The sequence below is a fragment of the Leucopleurus acutus genome (assembly GCF_964270905.1).
Source record: "Leucopleurus acutus genome assembly, chromosome: 10".
Classification (NCBI taxonomy): Eukaryota; Metazoa; Chordata; class Mammalia; order Artiodactyla; family Delphinidae; genus Leucopleurus; species Leucopleurus acutus.
The window spans coordinates 37618418-37637441 of NC_139153.1; the positions used below are offsets into that span (position 1 = coordinate 37618418).

Consider the following 19024-nt stretch of genomic DNA (forward strand, 5'->3'; position numbering starts at 1 on the left):
AAATAGTACCACTCCCTTTCCCTTCCCAACATCTGGATTATGAAAAATTTCAAATGTTTAGCAAAATATAATTTTACAATGAACACCTGTATACACACCACTTACATTGATTGTGAATATTTTACTAAACTTATATTCATGAATACCCATCCATCCATTCACCCCTCATTATATCCATCCACCATTCTTTTTTTTTTTAATGCAAATTAAAATAAATTGCAGACCTAATCACTCTCTCTTTTTAAAACTAAGCATAATACTACAGTTTAGGCTTGGCCCAAAAAATGAGTACTTAAAGGAAAAGGTAAAACATAAATGGTGAACTTGAAAATTAGATTATGTAATTATGTATAATGTGGATGACAGTATTTAACAGAATATAACTTATGGCAGATAAAAGTTTCATAAACATTCATGTTTGATTTTCAGACACTTTTAAAAATTGTGAATATATCTAGTGTCTGCCTCTTCAGGTGTGATGGTCCACCCCAGTTTGATCCAGCCAGATATGTTGTGAATTAGGTGTTTTATGTGCAGATCTTCTGGTTTGGGTTCTCTGGGAAATTTTATGGGGAATGAGACTTTTAGCCATTATTTATTTCATCAAGCTGTAGGAATCAAGTCAACATATTTATCAAATCTTTACTATTACCAGGCATTGAAATAATTGCATGATTATCCTTAAGTGGAAGTAAGAATTATTTGAATCATTTAAATTAAGATGCAGAAGAGACAACCCCTTTTATTCCAATATCTGTTGATAGGTGGCAATAGTACTTCGAAGACTGAGGGAGCTACAGCTTCAGGAAGTAGCTTTGAGGCAAGAAAGCAAGCGTCCTAGCCCACGAAAGCTCTCCTCTGAACCCCTTTTGCCTCTGGATGAAGAAGCTGTGGATATGGACTATGGCGACATGGCTGTAGATGTAGTGGATGGCGAACAAGAGGAAGCTTCTGGAGACATGGAGATCTCCTTTCATCTTGATTCAGCCCACAAGACCAGTAGCAGAGTGAACTCAGCAACTAAACCTGAGGAAGGAGGATTGAGGAAAAACAAGTCAGCAAAACAGGGTGACAGAGAGAGCTTTAGGAAAGCCAAGCAAAAGTTGGGTTTCTCATCATCTGATCCAGATCGCATGTTTGTTGAGCTGTCTAACAGCAGCTGGTCAGAAATGTCCCCCTGGGTGATTGGCACCAATTATACCCTTTATCCTATGACTCCTGCTATCGAGCAGCGACTCATTCTCCAGTATCTGACCCCTTTAGGAGAATATCAGGAGGTAAGCTTATTGGGAAGAGTAGTGTTCACATTTTGGGACCACTGTGTTTATTTCTGGGATATTTTGTGGTGTCATTTTATACATTGATGTGTTTTTACACTAATATAGAAAAGTCTTTGCCTCAAACTGGTAAAGTCTTATGGAGGTCACTCCTGATAAGGCCTTTTCGATCGAAGTGTGTTTGTATGTTTATCTTCATAAAGCGGGGGGAAGAGGCACCTCATTTCTTTAATCTTCTATCTTCATAAAGGAATAAGAAATATGTGAAAATAAATTCAAATGTTAAGAGTTGTTTTTGGTGTTGATTTCAGTTACTTCCCATATTCATGCAACTTGGATCACGGGATTTGATGATGTTCTATGTTGACTTGAAACAGACTAACGATGTCCTACTTACATTTGAGGCACTCAAGGTAAAGTTCTTAAAAATGTTAGGTCACTGAGCATTTTATTGACATGGATGTGCCTATATGTTTTGGTATGTAGCATCTCTGGATTTTATTGTTCAGGGTGGTGCTTTTTTAAAAAATAAATTTTATTTATTTATTTATTTATTTTTGGCTGCATTCGGTCTTCGTTGCTGCATGCGGGCTTTCTCTAGTTGCAGCGAGTGGGGGCTACTCTCCGTTGCGGTGCGTGGGCTTCTCATTGCGGTGGCTTCTCTTGTTGCGGAGCACAGGCTCTAGGCGTGCAGGCTTCAGAAGTTGTGGCTCGCGGGCTCTAGAGTGCGTGCTCAGTAGTTGTGGTGCATGGGCTTAGTTGCTCCGTGGCATGTAGGATCTTCCTGGACCAGGAATAGAACCCGTGTCCCCTGCATTGGCAGGTGTATTCTTTTGTTTTTGTTTTTACATTAATTAATTATATTTTGGCTGTGTTGGGTCTTCGTTGCTGCATGCGGGCTTTCTCTAGTTGCGGTGAGTGGGGACTACTCTTCTTTGCAGCATGTGGGCTTCTTGTGGTGGCTTCTCTTGTTGTGGAGCATGGGCTCTAGGCGCGTGGGCTTCAGTAGTTGTGGCACGTGGGCTCAGCAGTTGTGGCGCATGAGCTTAGTTGCTCCATGGCATGTGGGATCTTGCTGGAATAGGGATCGAACCTGTGTCCTCTGCATTGGCAGGCGGATTCTAAACGACTGTGCCACCAGGGAAGTCCCAGCAGGCAGATTCTTAACCACTGTGCCACCAGGGAAGTCCCCAGGGTGTTTCTATTGCCAGATGTGTCAGTCGTGACAAATGAAAATTTCTTTTTTAGATAGAAGAAATGAGGCTTACCAAGTGCCTCCACAGAAATTCAGGGGTCAGTCCTAGAGGATTGAATGTTAAAGGAGAAAGTGGGTCTAGACCTGAGAGTGGCCTCAGTTATTGTTACTGGATAGGAAGAGAAACTAAGTGTATAGTACCTTAGGTCATACTACCTTTTAAGTATTCTGTCAGCCAACAACACTTCTTCTCAGTTATTAACTATATACATATTGTATGATGTTAGATTATTTAGAGTGGACAAAATATAAAGCAGAAAATGAGTGAAGAAATAGAGGCATACTCAAATTCAGTAAAGGTAAATGATTTTCTAGGTTGCAAAGGGGCTAAATGTAAGAGGGCAAGTATGTCTAGCCCACCAAATCCATACCTTTTCATGATAATTTAGGTAATCTGAAGGGAGAGAGGTTAAGTGGAATGAATAATTTTGTGGCTATTATAGTTCTACGCAACAGGTAACTAAATGAACGCAGTACTATTCTGTGATGTTTACAATATTAGACAAATAAATTAAGTCTCTGCTGTTTATTGTTTGGTTAAGAGAGACAGGCATGTAAGCCTATGATTTCTTTTAGATATTATAGATGTTGTGAAAAAAGTATGGGGCACAAAGGAAGGAATGGTCTGTTCTCCTTGAGAATTAGTAGCTTCTAGACAAGACCTCTGAAAAAGAGGTAATGTTCTCACTGGCTATTCAAGGTTACAATTTCATTCCTGATATTCCAGAGCCATGCTGTCCAATAGAACTTTCTGTGCGATGGAGATGTTCTTTGTGCTGTCCAAAACAGTGGCTACTAGCCATATGTGAGCACTTAAAATGTAGCTAGTGCTTCTGAGGCATTGAATTTTTAACTAAATTTTAATTAAATTAGCCACATGTGGCCAGTGACTAGTGCATTGGACAGCACAGTTCCAGAGTATATTGAAATTAAATAGAAATAAGGAAATTTGCCTTTCAGACCCCAGAAATTTTAAGTTTGGAGGAGGTCAGACATAAATTGGAGTAACATGTATTCCTATGTATGGGATGCAGTGTGTGTGTGTGTGTGTGTGTCTGTGTGTGTGTGTGTATAAAGTGTGTAAACTCATGATTATACTTTGAACAGTGAGAGGAAGCTGGAGGTCAGAGTTGTCTCCAGTGACCCAAAGGGATTGCTTTCAGATGCAGCATCCTGTCCTGAAAAGGAAATAGTGAAGAAGGGATTTGGGCAGTTGCTATTTCTGTAGGTCTTTGTATGAGGAACTGTAATGGGTGTCATTATTCAGCTGTTTTCTGTGCAGACTCATATAAGGGATTAAAGAAAATGAAATAAGGATGAACAGGGAAAAATCAGACAAGAGATCCTTCTTATAGGGAAATAAAAAGTATAGAAAGTTATGTGTACTGTTTTGTTCAAAAGGAAGTCTCAGTTGTGTAGGAGAAGGAACAGGTGTTGAAGTTAGTACTGGGTTGGCCAAAATGTTCTGGTTTTTCTGTAAGATCGTATAGATCAATAGAAACAAAATGGGATAAAATAGTAAATTAAGAACTAGAGGGCTTCCCTGGTGGCGCAGTGGTTGGGAGTCCGCCTGCCGATGCAGGGGACACGGGTTCGTGCCTCAATCTGGGAGGATCCCACATGCCGTGGAGTGGCTGGGCCCGTGAGCCATGGCCGCTGAGCCTGCGCATCCATAGCCTGTGCTCTGCAACGGGAGAGGCCACAACAGTGAGAGGCCCGCGTACCGCAAAAAAACAAAAACAAACAAACAAAAAGAACTAGAACCTTATATGGAGGTACAACACAAGAAGAGAAAATAGAATCTTTGCCCACATGAGTGAGGTGAGCCAGGTTATGGGCTATGTTGAGCCAAGTAGAATTAAGGTTCTTGGTAAAGATTGAGCCTGTTTGTTCTCTGTTTCCCTACCTACTGATCTGGCAGTGGAACTGCCACTTTATGATAGTGACATTATTGGAAAAAGCACGTGCAGTGGCCTAAGTATTGGGGAGGGAACCATACATAGTTTAGTTTCTTGGGGAAAGACTTGGTGGGAATGTGGTAGAGGTTTGTGTATCAGCCAAGTAAAGAGTGAAGGGATTTGAATTATATATAAGGGTTAGTCTGAGTTTCTGTGTTAAGAGAACTTCTGAAGAGGGTACATACATGTTGTTTTTGCCATTGACCTTGGTGAAATTTATACAGGTATCAAATCATGTAATTACAAATCTGTGTTGTCTTGTCTGTACCTGCTGCCTGTATCACCACCCAGAAGACACCTTGACATGAGAAACAGGAGGCCAACGGAAACAGGAGGCTCCAGTTCTCCTGAGGCCCCATCCACGTTGGCCTGGGTTCAAAGTCATTGAGTAGCCTGCTGCTTGCATTGCACTCCTTGCCCTTAAAATTGCCCAGAAGATCAGGTCCACCCAGAGAGGCTAGTAAGAATTGAACAGCAAGTTAACAAAACTTGATAACAAAGGCCTGTCTAATAGAGACTTAATAAAATAGTTCATTAATAAAGGTCTTTTTAAAGTGCATTCTGATTAGTTCTAAAAATTTACAAATTTTGATAATTTACTGAAGACTTTTCTTTGGGGATATATTGAGGATAAATTTAAAGGAAAGCAGAGTTTTGGATTTTATTAGATGATGAGTCAGTGACTGAGCCAAAGCTAAAACATAGAGCTGATGATGTTTAAAGGATTAAAATGGGAAGGGTAACAAAAATCCTTTAGGGAAGCTATGTAATAATAAAATGGTGTAAGATTATGTCGTTATGTACAGCAATATTCTTCATTTCTTGTTTTTCACCCTCATGAAAACCTTTGGTATTAGGAGGGAATATTATGGAATCCTAGAATTTTTTTGTTTTGTTTTTTGTTTCCCTTAAGCAGTATTGGTTTTACTTCTGTTTTGAGGGAGTGGTTGTCTGCTTCAGAGGAGTCTTTGTGTTTAGCAACTGTGAAGAGATATTTGTTCTAGATTTTTCCACGGTGATATGTGTCCTCTTTGTTTAGCACCTAGCATCTCTCCTGCTCCATAACAAGTTTGCCACAGAATTTGTTGCACATGGTGGAGTGCAGAAATTACTGGAAATTCCTCGTCCTTCTATGGCTGCAACTGGTGTATCCATGTGCTTGTATTACCTGTCCTACAACCAGGATGCCATGGAAAGAGTAAGTCCAGTCCATTCAGATGTATGGGAATGGGATAGGGTGGGGAATATTCTAGTACATTCACAGGAAAACTTTTGGATAAGAAAAAATGAATAGGTGGATTAGGTTTTAATGAAAGAAGCAAGGAGCATGAATCTTTACAGAGCATTCCAAAAATGTAAAATTCTTTAGAAAAGGTCCAAAATGTAAAATTTTGTAGTCCTTTTTTTCCTGACTCTCTGAAAGAAAAAGATCCAACAAAAAACCCAAGATGGATTGGGGTCACAGAACTTTTTTTTAGTTTTTGCCATTTTACTGCATTAGAATTATTTTCAGGCTCTTTTCAGATGTCCCTCAGTGGAGTTATATTTTGCATTTTTGAGTCAGTCTATTATAAAAACAACAGATGATGCTTTGTGTATTTGTGTTAACAAATAGTTCGTGGTAGAGACAGTAAAATCATTCCAGTTGTTCTCAGGGCTCCAGAGAAAAACATGGTAGCGTGGCAGCTACCCTCTGGTAGCTGGTTTTCTGGGTTTTTCCAGCTAAGACTTTTTATTTAGTGATTTTTTAAAAAAGTCTAAGTGGGTTGTACATTTGAAAAGAAATGGGTCCTTAGATACCACTAGGGAAGCTCTTGTCATTTCTATGCCTGGAATATTTTTCTAATATTCTATGTGGTGTGGCTTTTCTGGTAGAGAGAAGTTGGTAAATTCTTCTTGGGTGGTGTCTTTATTCATCTTTGTATATGTACTAATAGGGTAATATTTTGATTTTAATTTTTTTAACTCCTTAAGATTCAGCATTATGCAAGGATATGTAATCTTTTGAGAGTAGTAACCTAATCTGTGTGTGTATGTACAAAATTAATTGTGGTTAAGATAAAAAAGTATCAAACAAACCTGGGTAATGCTTCAGAATTCATTGTCTGACTTACAGGAGACAACAAAATGTGTGTGAATGAATCAGTGAGTGAATGGATATTAAACTTGTAGACTTTAGTATCAGAAGGCTCAGTCACTTTTATGAGCCTGGGGAAGTCCCTTATGTCTGTGAGCCACTTCTTCACCTGTTAGGTGGGAATACTAATATGTGTGTAACAGAGCATTGTGAGCATTAAAGGATATAAATATTTGCAGAATTTAGCACTCAGTATGTTTAGGTGGAATTTAAATATTTCTTTAAATTTAGGTTGTTTTCAGGCTTGGAATAGATTGTTATAAAATTTCATTTGTAACTTAAGCTTTAAACTCAGAATGACTTGCCCAGGAGTGATTATTGTATTTTGCAAAGATATCTATCTACACTGTGAATTTTTCTTCCCTTTTGTGAAGGTTCCTTTCCCCCAAATTTTTAAAAATTACGTTTTATTTTTATTTTTTGCAGGTTTGCATGCATCCCCACAATGTTCTGTCTGATGTGGTGAACTACACACTGTGGTTAATGGAATGTTCTCATGCTTCAGGATGCTGCCACGCTACCATGTTTTTCTCAATCTGCTTCTCCTTCCGGGCTGTATTGGAACTCTTTGACCGCTATGATGGTCTTCGTCGTCTGGTGAACTTGGTGAGGTTCTTCAGTGGCTTCTCTTTGTGAGGAGCAGGGGTTCTGCTTGTCTGGGCTGCCCGTCAGTGGCATTGAAGAGAGGAAGTTTCTGACTGGAGGAATTTTGCTATCATTTTTATGGATGAAGTCTTTTTTCCTCCTTCATTTACAAGTTTCTTTTCCTCTTAAGAGGACTATACCATTGTAGACTTGCCTTGAATATAGTAATCTTACAGGGGGAATTGCTTTATCCTTCTAAAAAGCAAGTTTTGTGCCTCTGTGTCTTTCAGCATGATTGAAAACTATGTAATTTTTCAATATAGGTTTAATGTTTTGCTTTCATATGGCTACTCTTAGCATGTTGTATGGACAGATGTACTTTGATGTTTGTCAATCTTCATGAGCACAAAAGTTGATTGAAGTCTTTCTCCTCTCCTTTTACTTTTCTCTTCCTCTTTGTTCTTCCTCCTCTTTTGCCCCGTTCTTTTGCCTCTTTCTTAATAGATCAGTACTTTGGAGATTCTAAATTTGGAAGATCAGGGTGCACTTCTGAGTGATGATGAAATATTTGCTAGCCGCCAAACTGGGAAACATACGTGCATGGCCTTGCGCAAGTACTTTGAGGCTCACCTGGCCATTAAATTGGAACAAGTGAAGCAGTCACTTCAGAGGACTGAGGGTGGCATTCTTGTTCATCCTCAACCCCCTTACAAGGTGAGAGAAGCTTGTCTAAAAAGGAAACGTTGTTAGCACTGTCTGTAGCATCTTGGGCCTGAAATGCACATTCATATCGGTGGAGTCCACGTGGGATGTACATTGTTGGATTATACTTGCACTGTGTGGAGGCAGAATACTTGAAAAGGGATGTAGGGAATTCCCTGGTGGTCCAGCGGTAGGACTTGACATTTTCACTGCAGTGGCTTGGGTTTGATCTCTGGTTGGGGAACTAAGATCCTGCAAGTCACACGGTGTGGCCAAAAAAACCCACAAACAAACAAACAAACAAAAAATGGGTATATTGAGGACTTATTTTGCTCCCAGTTGTAAGTTTCTATCTCTGGAATACTAGAACTAAAAGATGAACTGAGAGGTCTGTAAAAGGGCTTTCTTTTATGGAAAGTACTAGATATTCTACCTTCTTCTGTGTGGAATTTTTTTTCTGAAAGGGTGCATCTATAATTCCACTTCACTATCATTTTTGAACTTAGTATGTTTTGTAACAAAGATTGGTATCTGCGTGTTTTAAAAATCACAAATTGAAAAGAAACCAATTATTTTACGTGGTGCTTCTTTTTAAGCTGTGAAATATATGCACCAATGATTTAAACATTTTGTTACCTTTTTGGGCAAAATGTATTATGAGTCTAGTTATAAATAAAATAAAAGATTAAACATTTATATATATTCATTGTTTCACATGTGGGCTGTGGACTCAAGAAGTGTGGGATTTGAAAGCTATTATTACTTAGCTTTATTATTAAAATCTGTTGACCACTGAGCTGTGCTGGAGAAGATAGCAGGCAGATTGAGTTCTTTAATAATATGTATCTCTGGGCTTCCCTGGTGGTGCAGTGGTTAAGAAGCTGCCTGCCAATGCAGGGGACACGGGTTCGAGCCCTGGTCCGGGAAGATCCCACATGCCGCAGAGCAGCTAAGCCCGTGTGCCACAACTACTGAGCTGCAAGTCACAACTACTGAGTGCACGAGCCTAGAGCCCATGCTCTGCAACAAGAGAAGCCACTGCAATGAGAAACCTGCGCACTGCAACGAAGAGTAGCCCCCACTCACCGCAACTAGAGAAAGCCCTCGCGCAGCAACAAAGACCCAGTGCAGCCAAAAATAAATTAATTAAAAAATAATAATAATATGTATCTCTCCTTTTAGGCATGTTCATATACTCATGAACAGATTGTGGAAATGATGGAGTTTTTGATAGAATATGGCCCAGCGCAGCTATATTGGGAGCCAGCTGAAGTCTTCCTCAAATTGTCTTGTGTCCAACTCTTGTTGCAGCTTATTTCTATTGCTTGTAATTGGAAGACCTATTATGCAAGGTGGGACCATGAAGTTAAGAGTCTGCTTTTTGCTAAAGTTAATGTTGGTTTTCACAATAGTGTATGCTTAACAAACATTTGTTGAATTGAATTGAAATTTTGGACTTGAATCTGAGAAACTAGATTAAGCATGATAATTAAGCATGATAATATCATTTTAAATTTATAGAGTGTTTGGTCATGGTGATTATAAATACTTCAAAATAGGCAAGGATCATTATCTGTACTCTTAGAGAAGTTACATAATCTACATGGCTACAGCTGCAGCGGTGGGGTTGAAATCCTGTCTGGACACTGGAGTCCAGTATTCTTTGGTACTTAGACTTTAAACATCTCTCTGTTGCTTGACAACCATATATAATATTTATCTTACCTTCACATAAAACTGTATTTTTTGCTCTTGTTATGATTTTCACCATTCAGTTGAAAACAGCAAAGCGGGACAAGGCTCAGGGAAAAACAGGTAATGGAATCAGGAGGTTGGGTAGGTTCTATTTGAGGATGATGTAAAAAGAATTAAAACTATATTTTGGAAAAGATGGAGTCTGAAGGGAAGATAGTAACAAAATTTATAAACAGTGGTTCTTGACCTCCTTTCCCTATCCACCCACTGCCATAAAGACAAGAGGTGCTTATTTAGGGTGCATATAGATTGTTTGCTAAATCCCAGGGTAATTAAATCTAGAGGAATACCTTTGGAGTGGCTGTTTTCAAACTTCTTGGTCTCAAGATCCCTTTACTGTATTAAAAATTATTAGAACCCAAAAAAACTTTCGTTTTTACATCTTGATATTTAACATATTGGAAATTAAAACTGAGAAAATATAAAAATATTTATTTATTTAAAAATAATCTGAATCCATTACTTACTAGCATTTTTTATGAAAAGTTTCCAAAATAAAACCAGGTGATTTCAGCAAGTTTTTAAAATGTTCTGGTTTAATATCTCATATCTGCTTCTATATTCAGCCTTTTGTGACATCACACATGACAAGCCTCTGGAAAGCTCTACTATACACTCTTGAGAGAATGAGAGTGACAAAGGAAAGTAACATCTTAGTGTTATTATAAAAATAGTTTTTATATCAGCACCTTTTGAAAGAGGCTCAGAGACTCCTAGGGTCCCCTAACCACACTTCAAGAACCACTGTTTTAGAGTATTAAAGTAGGTTATATTTACTTGGAGAACATTGCTTTAAAGATGATGGAAACTCAGAAGATAATGAGGAAGGTTATAAATACATTTTTTGAGGGGTAAATTCATATTTGATTACATAAGAAAATATAAATATGTCCTTTAAAAGCTTAACTTTAAAAATAAAATACTTGTTTTGCTTAGAATATATAAAACCTTAGAAATGAAAATTATTCTTAGCCACTGTTAATTTCTTTTTTAATAGTCTTTTTTCCATAATGTATGTAAATATACATAATTGAGATTATAGTATTTAATCAAACTCATCTTTTGGATGAAATATCTCAAAATACATAAAGATACAGAGAATAATATAACAACTACTCCATACCCAGCGTTGGCATGTTGCTGTATTTGCTTCTGTTTCAGTTCCTTTCCATTTTCTGCCTCCTGAGAGTGACCAGTCTTCTGAACTTGGTGTGCATTCTCTCCATTTTTTTATGCTATACATATGTGTGGGTGTGTAAACAATAATATATTATTCTTTTGTATGTTTTAAAGTTATATAAAATATTATCCTGTGTACGTCTTTTGCAGCTTGCTTTTTTCACCCTTATTTATTTACTCTTTTAATGTAAGTTTCAGGTATATAGCCACCCTACGTGTTTGAGATTTATGTGTTGATATTTGAACTCTTGTATTTCTGTACTGTAGTTTATTCTCCTATTGATGAACATTTAGTGTCTTCTGTTTCTTTTTTTCCTGTTAAATGAATGGTACCACAAACCTCTTTTTGGAGTCTCTCTTGAGGATATGTTGTGTATAACCTGGGTTGTAGTGTGTCTTCATTTCATCTATAGTGGATGTTGCCAAGTTGCTTGGAAAATGCTCATACTATTTTCTTCTCCCACTGCAGTCTATGGGAGTTTTCATTTTTATTCCTTCTTGCCAATACTCGGTATTGTCAGACTTAAAATTTTATATCTTAGTTTTCTATTTCATTAATGTTGTATTTTGAGCCTTTTCATTTGTCCTTTATTTATTTATTTTTTACATCTTTATTGGAGTATAATTGCTTTACAATGGTGTGTTAGTTTCTGCTTTACAACAAAGTGAATCAGTCATACATATACATATGTTCCCATATCTCCTCCCTCTCCACCGTCCCTATCCCACCCCTCCAGGCGGTCACAAAGCACTGAGCTGATCTCCCTGTGCTATGCAGCTGCTTCCCACTAGCTATCTGCCTTACGTTTGGTAGTGTATATATGTCCATGCCTCTCTCTCGCTTTGTCACAGCTTACCCTTCCCCCTCCCCATATCCTCAAGTCCATTCTCTAGTAGGTCTGTGTCTTTATTCCTGTCTTACCCCTAGGTTCTTCATGACATTTTTTAAAAATTCCATATATATGTGTTAGCATACGGTATTTGTCTTTCTCTTTCTGACTTACTTCACTCTGTATGACAGACTCTAGGTCCATCCACCTCATTACCAATAGCTCAATTTCGTTTCTTTTTATGGCTGAGTAATATTCCATTGTGTATATGTGCCACATCTTCTTTATCCATTCATCTGATCATGGACACTTCGGTTGTTTCCATCTCCGGGCTATTGTAAATAGAGCTGTCATTTGTCCTTTAGAGTTCTTGAAAATAATTGTCAGTAGCTGCAAAGTAGTTCATCATATGAGTGTACCATAATTTAACATATATATTCCTTTTGTCTGTGTAAGTTTTCTTAATTCTTTTGCTGTCCATGATGTGTTAATGGACATCTTAATGCATAAATACTTGTTTGTTTTGAATACTTCTGATTATTTCCTTAGGACAGATTCCTAGAGGTGAAATTCCTGGGCCAAAGGTTATGAACGTTTTAAGAACTTTGTTTCATATTTCCAAATTATTTTCTGAAAAGAGTATACTTATTTCTACTCCCACCAAAAGTTTGAGAGCATTTGTCTCTGTACATCTTCATCAGCATTGGGGATTATCCCTTGTTTTTAATCTTAGCAGTCTGATAGGTGAAAATTCCATCCCTGTGTTTTTTGAAATTAAAGTTGTGGTGACTTACAGGCCCTCTCCTGATGCCATGGCTAGGGACAGAGCCATAGTCCCTACTATATCAGTAGTAGTTCTGATCCATTGTCTCTCTCTTTTAGCTGTTGTTGTTTTTTGTGGCTGTATCCTAGTTTCCCTTTGACTAATTCTTCTTCCTGTCCAGGAATGACACTGTGCGCTTTGCTTTGGATGTCTTGGCTATTCTCACTGTTGTGCCAAAAATTCAGCTCCAGTTGGCAGAATCAGTGGATGTGCTGGATGAGGCTGGCTCCACCGTCTCCACTGTAGGTAGGTTGTACCTTGCCATTTTTGTTATTACGTGGTCTTTGTTTTCCTTTGCTATTCTGGTTGTTACTTACCTGACCTAATTTTACAGTATTAGAACACAAGGTAGTAGAGGAGGGTACCTTGTAAGTCTTATAAGTCATGCCATCAGTTTCATATAAGGGAGTCATGGTAGTGAATTCAGGTTTTCTGGGTGGTATAGGCATTTCCTATACATATGTATACATATACATAATTGTACATGTGCATTCCTGGAAACCTTGTACTCTGCAGAGTGTTGTGCTAAAAATAGAATTGATGAGAAAAATAGATTGGGGCAGACAGTAAAAAAGTTTAGCAACTTTGTAATCTGAGCCCTAACAAAATTAGTAATTGCCAAGCAGTGCAGAATGGATAGAAGCTATTATACACAAAAACAAAAGGAAAATACACTTTGTTTGAAAATACCCTTTATTAAGAGCAGGGCTGATGAGGGCTACTGCTAAGGTGAGCATGGCAAGTTGTGTGACTGGCTGTGGGCCCTAGGGTGTACCACTCTGGGGAGAAAGCCCAAGGCATAGCCACTTGTTTTTAACTTGCTGCCACTATAGCAGCCGGGCTGAGGGCTTTTTCCTTTCCTGCTGAAGGTTTTTATTTATTCCCACTATTTTTGCTCTACTTACCCAGGAAAGTTTGTACATGACCCTGGGTGACTTCCACATAATGCTGACGTCATTCCCCTATTTAACATATAAGGTATTATGTCATAAAGATGCACTGTAATAGAACTGATTTCATTTTATACAAACTATTCCTTATACTTTTTTTAAAAAATTAATTAATTATTTTTGGCTGTGTTGGGTCTTCGTTTCTGTGCGAGGGCTTTCTCTAGTTGCGGCAAGCGGGGGCCACTCTTCATCGCTGTGCGCGGGCCTCTCACTATCGCGGCCTCTCTTGTTGCAGAGCACAGGCTCCAGACGCGCAGGCTCAGCGGCCATGGCTCATGGGCCCAGCCGCTCCGTGGCGTGTGGGATCTTCCCGGCCCGGGGCACAAACCCGCGTCCCCTGCATCGGCAGGTGGACTCTCAACCACAGCGCCACCAGGGAAGCCCTAGTTTTCTTTTAAGTGGAACAAAATGAATAGAACTCTAAATTCTGACTCTGGAATAACCGTTGAAGTTGGCCATTAGTTTTATGAGGAATAATATAAAATGTTTATTTTTTTCCCCAATAGGTATCAGCATTATTTTGGGAGTGGCTGAGGGTGAGTTCTTTATTCATGATGCTGAAATTCAGAAGTCAGCACTTCAGATTATCATCAATTGTGTGTGTGGCCCGGATAACAGAATTTCTAGTATTGGCAAATTTATCTCTGGAACTCCTCGGAGAAAGCTGCCTCAGACTCCCAAAAGCAGTGAGCACACTCTGGCCAAGATGTGGAATGTGGTCCAGTCCAACAATGGCATCAAGGTGCTTCTGTCCTTACTCTCCATCAAGATGCCCATCACAGATGCAGACCAGATCCGGGCCCTGGCCTGCAAGGCCCTGGTGGGCCTGTCTCGCAGTAGCACTGTCCGGCAGATCATCAGCAAACTGCCCCTTTTCAGCAGCTGTCAAATCCAGCAACTGATGAAAGAGCCTGTGCTGCAGGACAAACGCAGTGACCATGTCAAGTTCTGCAAATATGCTGCTGAGCTCATTGAACGGGTGTCAGGAAAGCCACTTCTCATTGGCACTGATGTGTCACTGGCACGACTGCAGAAAGCAGATGTTGTTGCCCAGTCAAGGATCTCCTTTCCTGAGAAAGAGCTGCTTCTGCTGATACGAAACCATCTCATTTCTAAAGGGCTTGGGGAGACAGCAACTGTGCTGACTAAAGAGGCTGACCTGCCCATGACTGCTGCCTCCCATTCTTCTGCCTTCACCCCAGTCACTGCTGCTGCTTCTCCTGTTTCTCTTCCCCGTACCCCTCGCATTGCCAATGGCATTGCAACTCGACTGGGCAGCCATGCTGCTGTGGGTGCCTCTGCCCCTTCTGCCCCCACTGCTCATCCTCAGCCACGGGCCTCCCAGGGTTCACTAGCTCTGCCTGGCCCGTCTTATGCAGGCAACTCTCCTTTGATTGGTAGGATCAGTTTTATCAGAGAGAGGCCATCACCCTGCAATGGCAGGAAAATCAGAGTGTTGCGGCAGAAGTCGGACCATGGCGCCTACAGCCAAAGCCCAGCCATAAAAAAGCAGTTGGACAGACATCTTCCTTCCCCACCTACGCTGGACAGTATCATCACAGAATATCTTAGAGAGCAGCATGCTCGCTGCAAGAACCCAGTTGCCACCTGCCCACCTTTCTCTCTCTTTACTCCTCACCAATGTCCTGAGCCAAAACAGAGGCGGCAAGCGCCAATAAACTTTACCTCAAGGCTAAACCGCAGGGCATCATTTCCAAAGTATGGAGGGGTGGATGGCGGATGCTTTGATAGGCACCTTATCTTTAGCAGGTAAGGAGAGGTTACCTCACTTCCTGGGAATTGGAATGATTTTTCTATTTAAGTCAAAGTATGTGGGTAATATCAGCATAAAGTAATTAGTCCAGAAAACCATCTGTTGGCCTGAAATACTAGGAATTATCACTGTGTGAATACATGAGCAATGTGACTATACCCCCTTTTGTCAACCATGGGTTCCTCGTGTGATTATTGGCAATATATTGATAAGGTACTCTGTGTTCTTGCTATAACTAGTATGTTTTCTAGAACCCATGCAACACTCTGTCCCTAACTAGGCTCTCAAGTTTGTTTTTGTGCTGGTGCAAGTTGTCTTATTCCTTAAAAATGTTAAGTGAAGGTCATGGTATCCCAGGTTTTACACATGGGAATTTTTGTTATTGTTAAAATTTTTAAGTGAAGGTCATTTTCTCTCTTTTAAAATGAAGATGAACCACTGAAGGTCACTGATATTTTGGAAGAACCCATTTGAAACATAAATGTTTTGTTTTTCCTTCTGTCCTTCTAACAGAGTTTTCTTTTTCTGAGTCCTTGCCTGTTCTTTGTCTCTGATTCTCTTTTGTTTGCTTAGGTTCCGTCCTATTTCAGTGTTCCGGGAAGCCAATGAGGATGAGAGTGGCTTCACCTGTTGTGCATTCTCAGCACGAGAGCGGTTCCTGATGCTTGGCACCTGCACTGGGCAATTGAAGCTCTATAATGTGTTTAGTGGACAGGAGGAGGCCAGCTATAACTGTCACAACTCAGCTATCACACACCTTGAACCTTCCAGGGTAAAGGTCCCTTCCTAGGTTATTCTCAATCATTGTTCTAGGATAGGTTGGTGAACTGTGGGCTTGTGGTCTGACTGGTTTCCTGTATTTGTGCATAAAGTTTTACTGGAACACAGCCATGCTCGTACGTTTATGTATTGTCATGGCTACTTTTATGCTACCATGACAGAGTTGAGTACTGTAGTTGCATGCAACACAGATCATATGGCCTGCATAAACCTGAAGTATTTACTATCTGGCCCTATGTTTGCCAACCCTTGTTCTAAGACCTGAACATAGATAGATTTTTTAATTTGCTTCCTTTGGAAATGGAGATTATCCACTATGACCACTAAAGTTTTCTTTTTGTGTTTGAAGGAAATCTCAGAGTACTGTGAATTTTTAGGAAAACAAGCATATGATTCCAGTGGTAGTTCACAGTTTATTAACACTATTCTATGGATGAAATTCATGCCTTTGCTGTTTCTAAAAGTCAAGACTGTTAAGATGACAAGAATAATTTTCCTGATTTTAAAGTAAAGGAGGTTGACCTTTTATTGGGCTTTCTCTTTGAAAAACCTTTAAGAATCCATAGCTAGGAAGTCTAACAACTGTTTCCAGTTGACTGATAATTCAGATGAGATAGATGGAGAAATATGGCCAAATATTAAGAAAGGAGGAACCATCTTTGACATCTTTCCAAGTGTCACATCCCCCCACCCCCTGCCTTGTAACTATTATATTTTAGGAGGATTTAATATTCTTAAATTTAGTTATTTTTTAGGACATAGGAGGTACATGTTACTTAAGTCCTAGCAGCTTCTGACCATTTCTTGGTTCCTAAAAGTTTTTCTGTTTTCTTTATAATCCAACAGTATATTTTATATTTTAGAATGCTAATGGAAGATGGCATTTATATAAACACATGATTACCCACCTTGGGCCTCCCATCTTCTTTTAGGACGGGTCCTTGCTGCTGACATCAGCTACTTGGAGCCAGCCTCTGTCTGCACTTTGGGGAATGAAATCAGTATTTGATATGAAGTATGTATCTACTTTTATAACCTAGTCTCTCTGTTTTACAATTTATCCCCTTCATCTGATTCTTTGACTTAAAGGCTTTTGGGAAAAAGAGGAATGCTATAAGTTATATTGCTGACTTCTCTCTTCCTCATCTGTGGTACATGTTTAATAAGATTTTATTTTTCTTAATTGCTGGGTTTTCTTACTGGGTAGGTATATACATTCCTATCACGCAGCAGACCCTTCACTAATCCAAAATGGCACATCTACGTATTTTCTCATGTTCACATGCGTACATTGCTATCTTAGCTGGAGCATATTTCAAAGGCACGTATACCCAGTTAGCCATTTCTTTAACCAGGTAGTTTCCATTAATTATTTTGGATCTGCTTGGACAAACTGGTGGAGGGAATTTTCTTTTTAATCTTAGGTGTACAATTTTTTCCTCTTTGGGAGCTTAGAATCTTTAGGTGAATATAGTCAGGCAAGAGGCTGAGGATCACCTTATTTTCAGTCAGTTGAATAATTATGTCCCAAAGGTCAGTTATATCAGTACTTCTGTTGTTTGTTCATAGGCATTCCTTCACAGAAGATCACTATGTTGAGTTCAGTAAGCACTCTCAGGATCGAGTCATAGGCACAAAAGGAGACATTGCCCATGTAAGTACTTTAGAATCCACTTCTTTCAAGTGATTTGTCTATTTGTTTATACTGAGATCTTCTGGACTGAGTGTGAGGACTTAAGTCCTGTGGGTGACAAAAAAAAATTACTCAGTGATATTCTTTCCAGATAGAATCTGTAAGTGTAATGAAGTAATTCTGAGTTATATGGGAAAATGTGAAAAGAACTTTATCTGACAATTTGAGAACTATTTCATTAGCAGAGCAGATATTTTCAAACACTAAGTTTTAGATGAAATAAAGTCCCTGCCTTTATGGAGCCTCACTGGGGAGACAGTGAATAAAGAAGCAAATATATAGTATGTCAGATGGTAAGTGCTGCCAAGGAAAAGAAAGCAGGGTAAGAGGGAGGAAGTGCTTGGTGGTGGTGTGGGGGACTTCCTTTTTATCTAGGAAATCAGTGTCACTGATTGGGTAATGTTTAAGCAGCGTCTTGAAGGAAGTGTGGGCATCATGCAGATGTGTGGGGAAAAGTGATCTAAGACGGGGGATGGCAAGGGAAAAGCCCTTACTTGGGAGGTGGGAGGAAGAAGTCTGAGGTCAGTGGTGGGGCATAGCATGTAGCCTCTTGCAATGTGTTGTTTAAGACCTTTGGTTTTTCCTCTGAGTGAGATGAAGACACTGGAGGGTGAGCAAGAAAGCACATGACTGGATGTAAAATTCCTAAAGTGTGAGTCTGGTTTCTGTGAGAGAAGCAAGAGAAGGCTTTCCAGTTAGGAGGGTGTTGTGCCAGCTAATATGTGAGAGCGCAGTGGGGCTGTGCCTAGGTGGGCGTGGTGGAGGCAATGAGAAGTGATGCAGCTGGGCCCTGGGGTTTTGGATACATGGAGTTTGTGATTCTCTTAGCCACTCAAATAGGGAATGGGCAGTTGAATATACAAATTGGGGGTTCAGGAGAAAAGTCTGGGGTGGGAGATATAAATATGGGAGTTGTTCACTTGTCGACAGTATGAACTGTGAACTTGGATGAGATCATTAAGGAGGCTAGAGAAGAGTGGTGTAAAGACAGAGTCCTGGCATGTGCTAGTATTTAGAAGTTGCCCATGTGAGAAGGAACTTGGGAAGGAGAACAAAGTGTGTGGCCAGTTAGGTAGCAGGAGACCTCAGGAAAAAGATGTGCTCTAGAAGGCAAGGGAAGACTCTTTTGAAGAAGGATTGATCTCCTGGGTCAGAAACTGCTGATAGGTTACATAAGTTGAGAATTGAGGGAATTCCCCGGGCATTCACTGGTTAGGACTCTGGGCTTTCACTGCTGAGGGCTGGGGTTCAATCACTGGTCGGGGAACTAAGATTCTGCAAGCTGTGTGGTGTGGCCAAAAAAAAAAAGGATGAGAATTGAGAAGT

At 39.7% G+C, this 19024-nt stretch overlaps 1 protein-coding gene across 3 annotated transcripts in view; it reads left to right on the top strand.

Moving 5' to 3' along the window:
* The window catches only part of DCAF1 (DDB1 and CUL4 associated factor 1), a 93177-nt gene that overhangs the window by 46763 nt on the left and 27390 nt on the right, over window positions 1-19024 (top strand). For all 3 annotated transcript variants that reach the window (XM_082848223.1, XM_082848221.1, XM_082848222.1), the window contains 11 exons: window positions 765-1277; window positions 1589-1690; window positions 5530-5688; window positions 7054-7233; window positions 7717-7926; window positions 9097-9266; window positions 12623-12747; window positions 13958-15221; window positions 15799-15997; window positions 16938-17020; window positions 17575-17659. In XM_082848223.1, the coding sequence (XP_082704349.1) occupies window positions 765-1277; window positions 1589-1690; window positions 5530-5688; window positions 7054-7233; window positions 7717-7926; window positions 9097-9266; window positions 12623-12747; window positions 13958-15221; window positions 15799-15997; window positions 16938-17020; window positions 17575-17659 (3090 nt within the window). The remainder of the gene's footprint in view (window positions 1-764; window positions 1278-1588; window positions 1691-5529; window positions 5689-7053; window positions 7234-7716; window positions 7927-9096; window positions 9267-12622; window positions 12748-13957; window positions 15222-15798; window positions 15998-16937; window positions 17021-17574; window positions 17660-19024) is intronic.